This window comes from Camelina sativa, chromosome 20 (genome assembly GCF_030686135.1).
Source record: "Camelina sativa cultivar CO46 ecotype springtype chromosome 20, ASM3068613v1".
NCBI lineage: Eukaryota > Viridiplantae > Streptophyta > Magnoliopsida > Brassicales > Brassicaceae > Camelina > Camelina sativa.
Window position 1 is genome coordinate 21,071,312 of NC_141899.1, and position 13,154 is coordinate 21,084,465.

The window sequence follows — 13,154 nt, forward strand, 5'->3', positions numbered from 1 at the left end:
ACAGACTTTGTGGTTCTAGAGATGGATAAGGAGCCTGAAGATCCTATCATTCTAGGGAGGCCATTCTTAGCCACTGTTGGAGCTGTTATAGATGTTAAGGAAGGTCTTGTGACCTTGAACATTGCTAAGGGGATAACCATGAAGTTTAACATCTATAACCCAACCAACCTTCCTACCATTGATGATCAACCTTTTACTATCATGGACAAAGGTAGTCATGAAGGCTTAAGTGATGAGGCAACTCCAAAGGCTAAGCTCTCACTTCAAGAGGATTCAGTGGAAAAGCTTAAGGGTTCAGTTCAAGAGTTGACTGGTATGGTGAAGGATCTCCAAGTTAAGCTGAGCAAGAGGTCTTTGAAGAAGGCAAGACCAAGACTCAAAATCAAGAAGAAATATGGTTTGTGTGTTAAGGGTGAAGTGATCAAGGGTCAACTTCACAGTGATCAAGAGGTGCCAGGGAGGATTTCATCACCTCCTTGGTATCCAAACCAAGCCTGAAAAGGCAACCAAAGTCAAGCTTAGTGACTCTAAACAAGCTCACTAGGGAGGAAGTCCCTAAGGTATCCTTTGTAAATATGCTTTATTTTCCTTGTAGTTTTGATGTGTTTTATTTTATGTTTGTGTTGGACAGGCCTTTCAATGAAAGTGTAGATGGGTATGGAGAGATTTGGACTTGGGGAAGTAGATTCGCAAGCCCACTCGACCGGCCCACGACTCGACCGAGCTGAAAAGAAACCAAGGCCCACTCGATTCCCATTTCTCTAGAATGATCGAGTGGAGGGAAGAAAAAGAAGAAAATCTTGAATTTTCAAACTTTGGTCAAGGAGCTCGACCACGTGCGGTCGAGTGTGGGGTCGAGTGGCAGCAAAAAGCAGGTTAAAGATTTCTATTTCAAATTTGAATGGTATGGACGCTCCACTCTTGTCTCCTTGTCCCCTTAGCTTCTTTAAATAGAGCTTGATTCGATCATATACCTCTCACACTCTCTCATTTGCTTAAAAACAAGTTAAAATCAAGTTCAAATTTCTCTCAAAGTTCATCTTTTTGCTCAAGCTTAGCTCTTTTAGTTTTTGGGTCACTAACCTATTAACTTTAAACTTTGAGTCTATTCCTCTCAGTTCTATTCGAAAATATCTTCAAGGATTACTAGGAAGTCTCAACAAGCGGCTGAAAGCTCCCTAGATCGTTGTGATGCTCGTCTTGAATCAAAAGGAGAAACTAGAAGAACCACTCGACCACCCACTCGAGCATGCACTCGACCGAGTGGTGGTCCGAGTAGCCGATCGAGTCGGACTCCAAGTTCAAGAAATCAGTCAGCTGAGGAAGATCCTGAGAGAGCTGAAAGTGAAGAAGAAAAGGAGCCAACTCTTAGGGAGATCATGAGGAGAAACAAAGCCAAAGGCAAGAGGCCAGCAGTTGAAACTCCACAAGAGGAGGATGAAAGTGAGAGTGAGGAAGAAGATGAAGAAGAAGAAGGAGAGGATGATGGAGAAGCAGAATCTTGTGGTTTGACTAAGAGGGAACTTTATTAAGACTTCATGATAATGCAGTTCTTGGGGACTAGATACCCACATAAAAAAACCATGGAGAAGCTAGGCATTGATGAAGATGTGGAATATCTTTTTGAGAAGAGCAGCCTAACCAAGTTCATGGGGCTTTGCATGGAGGGTTATAAGGAAGAAAGCTGTGAGTTTCTAGCCACAGTCAAGTTGCACACCTACATAAGGAAGGATGATGAGTTGGGAGCTGGTCATATTGCCTTTACTATCAAGGGGAAGAAGTATGAGCTTCCAATGAAGAAGATAGCCAAAATCTTTGGCTTTGAAGTTGGGAGTAATAGGAGCTTGAGGATACCAAGAGAAGAGCTCTTTGCTGTTTGGGAAACCATTGGAGACAACATCACTTACTCATCCTCCAAGACCAAGAGTTCCAAGATAAGAAGCCCAGTCCTAAGGTACTTCCACAAGGCTTTAGCAAACACCTTCTTTGCTAGGAAGGAAACTGGAAATCTCAATGAGGGTGAGCTCAAGATGATTGATATGGCTCTCAATGGAATCATCCTTAAGGCAAGAGATGGAACCATCATTCTTGGGAGCACTGTGGAGACTGATCTTGCAATGGTGCTCATTGACCACATGATATATTTGAGAAGTTGGGTAGGCAAGCTACAAAAACAAAGGTTCAAGAGGAGCCCTAACCATTGGAGGGATCATCACTCCAATACTACAAGCTGCTAAGGTCCCACTTAGAGGAGAGAAGGTCTTGCCAAGATGGATTGATTCAAGCTATCTCACCTCTACTCTCATACTAGCCAAGGAGATAAATCAAGGAAATCACATTTTCAACTTTGAGCTTCCAACAGTTGGGAAAAAATAGTTTATCCTACCTAACCAAGAGCTCACCACCATTCAAGAAGGAGCAAATATTGACTTTTGGCCAGCTGATGAGTTCTTGTTTGATGGGATAGTTCAAGTAAGAGCTGAAGAAGCTAGAGATGTGGAAATGGCTGATGGGGAGGAGCAGTTTTACTTTGAAGATTATGAGCCTAACCCAAGAGATAGTAGAGGAGTGAGGGAGAATAGCAAGAGGTTGACACTCCTACAAAATTGGAACAAGTGGTATGGGAAGAAGTTTGATAAGCTAAAGAAGAAGGTGGGCAATATGGCTAAGTCCATTAAGGGCCTAAAGAAGGAGATTGCTGAGTTGAAGAGTGGAAATTCTTCACCAACACCATCTAGTCCTTTGAGGAGGAGTAGCTCAACTAGAGCACTTTCAAGAGCTGAAAACCCTGTGGAACCAGCTAGAGCTTCAATGTACGAGCCAATTCAGAGGAAGAGGAGTTCAAGTAGTCGAGAACAACAACTTTCGAGGCACTCGAGCACCACCTCGACCGAGCACCCCAGATGCACTCGGCCAAGTTCCAACCCAGAACACCTTATGGCTTCCCAGCTCCAGCTGTTTATCCAGGCTATCCAGTTACCCTCCTTTCCCACCCCAGTACTTCATGGATCCAGCACTCTTGCACCAGTTCTACCAGCAGCAAGGTCAGAATTTTGGCACTCGCAGTCCAACTCGACCCCCCCCACTCGACCGGGCACTCGACTGAGTACCAATCGATTGCTATAGTCGAGTTGCCCCAGTCTCCTTCTCCAAGTCATCAACAAGACCCCAACTACACTTTGACAGCATGAATGAGGATGTAGACAGTTTCTTCCACAATCCTTGAGGTACCACTATCACCTTCCCTTGTAAATACCATAGCATTTCATATTGTGTTTTGTTTTAAGACTTGAATCCTCTTACAAATTTCTTTCACACAGAGGACTGTGTGATTTAAGTTTGGGGGAGGGTTTGAGATAGCATTTGACATTGTGTTTTGTTTTCTTATTTCAAATTTTTAGCATAATCATGTTAGTATTTGCATAGCATCTAAGGCATAGAAAAACCCTAAAAATTTGAAAATTTTTTGCAAAAATCTTTATAAAAAAAAAGTGTTCATGTAGTTGCATTGCATATTAGGATCTTGTTTAGCATGTTTCATGTAGGACTGTCAATTATTTGCATTAGATATCTATGATGAGTTTTGCCTTGTTAGCTTGCTAGATTCACCAAACTAGGATCAATGCCCAAGTTAATAGTACTTTGATGCTAGTTGAGTAGTTAGAAGCATAAGATTTAACCAAGCCTTGAATTCCTGCATTGCATTTTGTCTAAATTGAAGCATGTTGTGATTTGATGCCATTTCCTACCTATAAGAACCTAATATTGACTTTCAATTATCAACTTGTGCATTGCTTTAAACTCATGGATACCATATACATATTTGGATCATCTTTCTCCTTTTTACCACTCTTGTTGATCCATGTAGCTGATTAAACCATTAAAATCAGTTTCCCTACCCATTAACCAACCCTTCTTTCAAGCCATGTTTATTCTTGTGTGTGTGAGGCCTATTTTTGGGATTGAGCTTGGTAGAAAGTGTTAGGTTTGAACTGACAAGAGTAAAGTCTTGTGTAGTTCTAGTTTGCATTTTTCAAACTAGATAGGACTAGGTGGTTCACTTGTTGGGTTTGGGACTTGGCTGTTTTGAAAAGAAAAGAGGAAAAAGAGAAAGAAAAAGGTAGAGTCTTTAAGACGAGAGTGTGTAAAATCAAAGTCTAGTGAAAGGATGGGAAGTATGAGATTGTTTAAATGTGGTTCTAGTTAAAGAAAAGAAAAGAAGGAAAAGAAGAGTCTAGCAAAATGCTTGTATGTCTTAAGAATAAGAAGAAAAGAGAACCATAGCAAATAAGTAAGAATCCCCCATTCCACTAGAAAGATCAAATAAGAAACCTCTCCTAAGACTTTTAAATCAAAAGAGAAAAGGGTGAAAGAGAAGTGAAGAAGTTAAAGGGTAACACTAGGATCATTTGGGTTTAGATTGATAGGATAAACACTTTGGGTGCCTTTTGGATAGACAAGGTTTTGTTCTTGTATGTGTCTAAGTGTTCTTACCTTTAGCATTCTTCTAAAGCTCAATCCATTTTTTATGAGAGAACCTTGATATTGATAAGCCCCACTCTAAAAAAGAGACCATCATTGTCTTAAAACCTTTATCTCCAAGCGAAATGAGTTTAAGCATAGCATATAATTGATTCATGTTCTTGATTAATGAATGTTAAAGGAAATGGTTGATTTGAATGCATGTGGACATCTAAGGCTCAAATCAGTAAAGGTTGTGATAGGCTTGTCTAAAATCTTTAAGTACAGCTCATTCAACTTGCATCATAGTACTAGTAACTTGGACATTGATTCTAGCTGGTTTATTGGCAAGCTTTAGGAGCTGAGATCCCACTTTTAAACCTTACCTACCTTCTATGTCTTGATTATTTGCTTGAAGGCAAGCAAAGACTAAGTTTGGGGGTGTTGATGTTCATATATTTTACCCTGTTTTCCCTTAGTATATTCACATCTTTTGCATCTTTTGCTATCCATTATTGCATAGCTTTAGGACTGTTCATGCATTAGAGTATAGTTGCATTGCATTTGCATCTTTTCTTGCATAAACAGGTGATTTTGGAACCTAAGGAGCATGGAAGCAATGCTAAGAGGATTGAAGCTATCAAGAGGAGAAAGCAAGGAAGTTAGAGCTGAAGAACCAAGGTCCAGAGTTCCACTTGACCGCCCACTGGACCAGACACTCGACCGTGTGCGGAGAAGGACTCGACCGAGTGGAAGGAGCTGAAGAAAAGCCAACTCGACCGGTCACTCGACCGAGCACCAGGTCGAGCTGACCGAGCTGCCTAGCTACTTTGTCTTTTAGCATTTTTAGGGCTTCCACTCCTTTTTCTATATAAGGCCTACAGCCACCAAAGAGTCCAGCTTTTTAGATATTCTAAAACCTAGTATTTACCCTTTTGGGAATTATTGCTTTTTGCACTTTTATTTTCTTAGATCTTGTACCTCCTTGAAGGAGAAAAACAAGAGATTCCTCATATTTGTTGGTTTCATAACTTTCAAAATATTGAGAATTCGAGTTTGATTCCTTCTTCAATATTATAGATCTTTGCTTTATCTTTATATTGATGCAAGTTTCGGTATTTTTTGGGTTTATGACTTTGTTGTTCATCATGTGTGATTGTGAGTAGTTTCCTTAGCTCTTAGGGATGGTTTAGGCTGGATGGATGTTGTGGTTGTTTGATTTGGTCAAGCTTGATTGTTGTAGATCTCTTCTAGGCTAGATATTCCTAATGATGATCCTATAACCGAGAGGGTAGGGTTTGATCTCAAGCCTCTTAGCATCACACTGATGTCTAAGGTGCAAAGATAAGGCTAGATCTAGAGATTTTCATTAGGCATGCTAAGAGATTAGATGTCTTATTTGATTATTGACTATAAATGATCTGTTGCTTAATGCTTGCTTGTATAAGTTATTTGCTTTGTGAGAACAAGCCTAGAAATATATGAGCTTGATTGTTTCTGTCATGAGAGTGGATTAACATGTTCTTGGAGATCATTTTCTAGAGATTAGCTCATATTTGTTGAGGTTTGTTGATTAAGTTAGATAACCACAATCTAAAGTCCAGCCCATGAATTCATCCCTAAGACCTTCCTTGTTTATTGATTTCCTAGCTTAAATCCTATTGTTTGATCGTTGTTTGATTCGCTTTTGTATTGCTCTGTTTTGCTTGCATTGCTATGTTTCTCGCGTTTGTCCAGCTCGACCCTGTACTCGAGCTACACTCGATCGAGTGCTTGCTCAAGCTCATCCCCAGAATTCTTGTTTATGCTTTGTATTTGTCTTGTCTCAACTCATGTTTCATTTTAGTTGCATTTCTGTTGCATTCACTTAGCATCCTTTTCATTACTTGCCTTGCATTAGTTCATTACTTGCATTACCATAGCTTCTATTTCTGTTCTTGTTTCATCATAGCTTTGATTAGTATGTTTTCTTTACATTTAGCATCTATCTTAGTAGCTTTTACTTTTTGCATTTTACATTTCATCAATAGGTTGTTAGTGACAAACATCCTTCATATTTGGCTTGACTTAGACATTTATGCACATCCTGATTGCTTGCAAACACTCATTTAGGATTGACATCTCTTATACTACAACAGCATAAGGGTAATTGAAACACCTTACACCCACCTGTTCATCATTCATATCTCATCATCATTCCATCACTCACCAAACATCCATATCCACCACCATAAAAAGATTGTTTCAGGCTGCATTTGTCCTACTAGGCGCAGATCACCATCCCCTCCTGCCGGTCCAGGTGCTGATAATGCCTAGCTTCTAATCATGGTTTTCTTTATCTTTTTCCTTTTTAGGTTGAGTCATTTTTCTTCTTGCATTGAGTCAGTTTGAGTTTGGATTTGTATGAAACTAATGAAATATCTATCTATCATGTTGTTTTTAACTTGTGTTTGAGTGCTTCTTAATAGAGTAATCATCCAAGGATTACTTACCAACACAATCTAACTGCAACTAACAAAGGATTTTCGATCATGTTTCTGTCCGCAGAGGGTGTCAATCAACACCTTCATGGCGTCGGTCGACACTGTGAACTTCACAGAATAACATTGGTCGACCCATGGGTAACCTGTAACCAGTTCATCTTTTCATTACAATTTTCAATACATTTTTTTTTAACTTTGCTTCTCTCTTTCTTGATAACACTGGAGACAGTGTTGTTTAAGTCTAGGGGAGGTGTCTACTAACTACTAACTATGTTTTTGTTTCTATTGTGTCAGTCAAAACCGTATTTTGTTTTTATTGAGTCAAATTTTTCAAATTTTTCTTTTGGGAATTATGATATTTAACTAACAGTTTCTGTTCTTTGGCTAACACTCTAATGACTCTTGATTAAGTTTGACCTCAGAACCGAAGTGTGGAAAAGACTATGAGCTGTATGAACAATCCCGAAAGCCTTATTCAATGGATATCTGGTTAGATTAAAGTTTTCTCAATTTTTATCAAGATTTTAACTGGACTTAATCTCTTACTTTGGGAGTTGGAAATCAGTGGACTAGACTTCTTCTTTGGGCAATACAAGACAGTGCAAGTTTTCAAAATACGTCTCCCCTCTCTCTTCCCTTCAGTTCTCTAAAACAAAAGAGAAAGATCAGAAAAAAAATGGAGAAACAAAAAAAGAAGAAGGATATAAGTGAGCTGAGGGATGTAGCGTAAACTTGTGCATACTTCTATAAAAAATTGTTTGATAAAAAAAGTAAAATGATACTCTAGAAAATTAGAGAAAAATGAACCCCTTGTAAGTGAGAAAAGAGATAGGAAAAGAGATGTATGAAGAATGTCTTGGCAAGAAGATAGACCATATGCCGCTGATCGATATTCCCAAGGTAAGAACTCGCTTTTATTTGCTTTAATTTCTTTAATGAGATTACAATGGCGAAACTAGAGACTCCAGAGGATTGTGGGATTTGAGTAAGGAATGTTGATGCTTTTTATTGACAAATAGTATGAAGTAAATTCTTGAGAGTCAAGGCGATGAAGAGTGTGAAGATCAGTTTCTTGCAGTTGAGTGAGTTCATATGTTTTCAAACGTCTTTCACAGGTCTAAGTTTCTGTTTTGCTTGAAGGCAAGCAAAAGCTAAGCCTGGGGGAGTTGATATATCATGGTTTTTACGGTTTTTAACCATGATATAAGTGTGCCCATAGAGCATCATCCAACTTCTTTGTCCAATCCTTCCTTGTGATACCTACTGTTTTCAAAAGAATTGCCTTGATTTCCCTGTTGGAAACTTCAAATCGACCACTAATTTGAGGATGGTAAGGAGTAGCAACCTTATGCTTCACTCCATGCTTCTTGAGAAGAATCTCAAAGACCTTCTTGATCAAGTGTCTTCCTCCATCACTTATGACCACTCTTGGAATACCAAACCTTGGAAAGATGATTGTCTTAAACAACTTCAACACCACATTTGCATCATTAGTAGGACTAGCTATGGCTTCTACCCATTTAGAGACATAATCAACAGCCACAAGTATGTAGTTATTACCATATGAAGAAGGGAATGGTCCCATGATGTCTATACCCCATACATCAAACACTTCAACTTCAAGAATAGGAGTTTGAGGCATTTCATCGCTCATGCTGATGTTTCCCTTTCTTTGACATAAATCACACTTGGAGATAATCTCTTTAGTGTCCTTGAACATTTTTGGCCACCACAAACCAGCTTGAAGGATTTTTGTAACTGTCTTGAATGTGGTGAAGTGACCCCCATAGGCTGCTCCATGACAAAGTTCTACTACCCTTCTATCTCTTCTTTAGAAACACATCTTCTATAAATTTTGTCCTACAAAAAGCGAAGAGATAAGGTGCATCCTAGTAGTAGTTATTGATGTCCTTAAATAACTTTTTTCTAGCATATCCCACCAATTTTGGTGGCTAAAGACCACAAGCTAGGTAGTTAACATAATCTGCATACGAAGAACTATTCTCTTCTAAACTTATGACCTCTACAAGCTTTTTCCAAGTCTCATGGCTCTTATCTAGAAGTTGAATTGCCATTAGCCGCTATTCCAGAAGTGAATCATTGATTGGAATCTCATTGTCAATCCTCAATCTAGATAGATGAAAAGCTACTCAATTCTCAATGCCTTTCTTGTCTTTAATCTCCAAATCAAACTCTTGAAGCAACAATATCCAACTCTTGAGCTTGAACTCCAATCTAGAGCTTGAACTATTGGAGCACTAACCAACTCCAGATTTGGAGATTTGGAGATTAAAGACAAGAAAGGCATTGATATTCAAATGGTAAACTAGATTTGGAGAGTGTTCCATATAAAGAAAGAGTTGGTTAGTGCTCCAATAGTTCAATATCAATCTGGAGCTTGAACTATTGGAGCACTAACCAACTCTTCATTTATCTTCTTGAAAGCTTGTAGACACTCCTCATCAAACTCAAATGCAACATATTTACACAACAACCTTGTAAGAGGCCTAGCAATCTTTGAGAAGTCTTTTATAAACCTTCTATAAAACCCAGCATGGTCCAAGAAGCTTCTCATTTCCTTGCTGAATTTGGTGGTGCTAGATTGGTCATCACATCAATCTTAGCTCTATCAACCTCAATGCCCTTCTCTGAAATCTTGTGTCCCAACAAAATCCCTTCTTTCACCATGAAGTGACACTTCTCCAATTTGAAACCAAATTGGTTTCTTCACATCTCTTTAAAACCCTGCAAAGATTAGAGAGGCAAGAAAAAAAGAATCTTCATATACAAAGAAGTCATCCATGAATACTTCAACAACATTTTCAATGAGATCCGAGAAAATGGACATCATACACTGTTGGAAAGTAGCGGGTGCATTACATAGTCCAAACAACATTCTTCGATATATGAAGGTATCGGGACATGTAAATATCGATATACGAAAGAATCCTGAGTAACCGTCTAAAAAGCAATAATGACTATGGTTTGCTAACCGTTCTAACATTTGATCAATAAACAGTAAAGGAAAGTGATATTCTAGAGGCGGCATTAACTTTTCTATAATCAATACACATGTGATGTCCAATTATAATCCTTGTAGGAATTAACTCATCTTTATCATTCTTAAGAACAGTGACTCCTCCTTTCTAGGGTACCACATGTACCGGTGAAACCCATGTACTATCTGATATAGGATATATGATACCCGTATCAAGGAGCTTTAGAATCTCTTTCCTCACTAGATCTCTTAGGTTAAGATTTAACAATCTTTGTGGTTCAATGGAAGTCATTGATTCATCATCTAAATGTATCCTATGCATGCAAAGAGATTCAAAGATTCCTTTAATATTATCTAGTGAAAAACCAATAGCTCTCCTTTAGTTCTTTAATTTACCTAGGAGAGTAACAGTTTATAGTTCACTAAGTTCGTCATTGATAATAACAGGATAAGTAGAGTTTTGTTCCAAGAAAATCATACCTTAGCCCTTTAGGAAGTGGTTTAAAATCAATCTTGGGTGCTTTAAGCTCACTCAAATCATCATTTGAGTCCCATTCAACTGAGTTCACCACCTGCTCTTTCAACTCAAGGAAGCTTCCATTATCACTTGAAGGCTTGCGAGAGTCAAGAATCTTCTCATACCCTTCACTATCTTCCTTTAGTAACCCAAACTCTCCTTGTTTAACAGTCAAAGTGTTTTGGGGCTCATCTTCTATGGCTAACTCTTCCAAAAGCTTATCAGCCAAAACATCCCTTTCTTCAATGTAGAAAGCTTGTCTTTTAATTTTAGGCTTCCTCATCACCTTGTTGATGTCAAAACACAGGGCTTCCTTTCCTAAATTCAAATGAATCTTTCCTCTTTACACATCAATCATAGCTCCTGCGGTTCTTAGAAATGGGCGTCCCAAGATGAGCGGGTCCTTTGGTTCTTCATACATTTCTAATTCAACAAAGTCAGTTGGAATCTCAAAATTCCCTACCATGACAGGTAAGTCTTCAAGCAGTCCTACCGGGGTTCTAACTGACCTATCCGCAAGAACAAGGGAGATTCTACACTCTTTGTAGCGAGTGAAACCTAATCTTTTGGCAACCGAGAGAGGCATCAAGCTCACACTAGCCCCAAGATCACATAAACAATGGCTAAAAGATAAAGGTCCCAATGAACAAGGAAGAGTGAAACTACCAGGATCATCAAGCTTCTTTGCTACTATCTTGTTTTGAATGATAGCACTACACTCATGGGTTAATATAATCATTCCTTGAGGAACTTGTCGTATGATGGGTTCAGCAAGAATGCATCAATGAGTGGCATTGTAATAGCAACATCTTTCATTTGTGCATCAAACATAGCTCTATACTTGTCCACTTGTTGTTTCTTAAACCGACCAGGAAATGACAATCTTGGCTCATAAGGTGGAGGCACAAATAGAGTCTCTTTGGCAGCCATTTGACTCTTCTTGGAAACTCCATCAATGATCTTGTCCTGCTTAGGATCCTCCACCACTTTACTCTTTCCTTTGTCAACCACAACCTCTTCAGCTTCTATGTCTTTACCATAATCTTGCTCTATCAACTCATCTTCAACTTCAATCTCAACCACAACCTCCCCTTCTTTAGGTTCAATGTCCCTATTGAGCTATTGAGTTGACAACTTCTTATCACTTCTCAGTGTTATTGAAACGACCTAACCCTTTTTCTAATATTAATAACTAATAATCTAGTGATCTCATAGTCACTAACATCCTAACCCCAATCAAACAACAGCGGATAACATAAACGATACCATTAAACCAATGAATTAACCAATAACCAAATATCCAACATTAATTCCATAACAAATAAACCAACAAACCAATCTAACATAAAACAAAGAACCAACAATCTTAGACAACTTTCTAAGGATTCAACTCTAGCAACCTACAGAAGCCAAACAACAACCAATCGAGCCACTAGAACATCCTCCTCTTCATTGCCTTGATTCCAGGATCACACTTTGCCTTTACCTGCACCACAAACACAAATTGAGATGCTAGAGTATTGTCATAAACACTCAGTGATGCAATCCTCCCATCTATTGGGCTACACACACAAGCAACTGAGATTCCAATGTCAAACAATTATCAAACAAACATAACAAACCAGGGAAACAAGTATCATCTGCTCGCTGAAAAGGGAGGTGTCGACCGATACCAGCCAAGTGTCGATTGACAGGGGCTATTGGTGTCGACCGACACTACCCCTCAGTGTCGATCAATACTGCTCCATGGTGTCAATCGACACTAACTCCGCAGATGCGATCTGATCAAAGCCAAGAGTCGAATCTCGCTCCTCTTCACCTCCTATATGTCCATAACTTGACCAAAAGTCAGATGAAACCGTAAGAACCCTATAGCAATCATAACAAGCAAGAAAAACACCACAACATCACATAACAAGCAAGACAAAGGTAATCTCAGGCTTAGATCAGCCATGGTCATGCACTCACCTCTTTTGTAGAAAGTTTCTGACCCAAACTGACGAATCCAACACCCAAGCAACCTTATATTACGTCTCAAGCCCTGGATCTTCACTCCCACAGAAAGATCTCCAAGGAAAAGCACCAAAACTCCAAAATCTCCCAAGAACGCTCTCTTGCTCTCTGTTTCTCTCTGAAAAAGGGAAACAACACTGAAACCACGACCTAGGTCGACTTTCCACTTAAATAACCCCATTTTAAGGTTTCACTTAAATCAAACCAAACCAAATCGACAATTTAAATCAATATGGTCGAACCAAAAATTGATGGTGTCGATCGACACTTCCTTTGGTGTCGATCGACACCCATCCCCAAAACCAACAAATAGATAAGATTTTAAAATTAAACAGAATTATTCTACTGAACAAAACCAGGGCCGACCCATAAATTACCTCTTAATCGATGAATCCCAAAAAAAATTTCAAAAAATCCGAAACTTCGCTGTCCACCAACAAACTTCACAGTCGACCCAGGAACTTTCAAGTGGACTCTTCCTTTTCTTCCCCACTTCCGTTGTTTATTACATCCTTTTACTCTTCGCCAACATCTTTTAGAATTCGCCTCGCTCCATTGTTATTGTCGATTTGATACCTATCAACAAGTTCGTTCTTTAGTTCCCAAATCATACCACAACATAATCGTCATAATTTATTGAACATAACATCTTCTTAAATTAATTCTACCAGAATTGTTGACA

The 13,154-nt window shown here is 38.9% G+C and overlaps 1 protein-coding gene across 1 annotated transcript; it reads right to left on the reverse strand.

Moving 5' to 3' along the window:
- Positions 1-10,802: 10,802 nt before the first annotated feature.
- Positions 10,803-11,198, reverse strand: LOC147919249 (uncharacterized). Its single transcript, XM_087503905.1, has one exon. The coding sequence runs from the start codon at positions 11,196-11,198 to the stop codon at positions 10,803-10,805; it is 396 nt and encodes a 131-aa protein (XP_087360031.1).
- Positions 11,199-13,154: the final 1,956 nt, after the last annotated feature.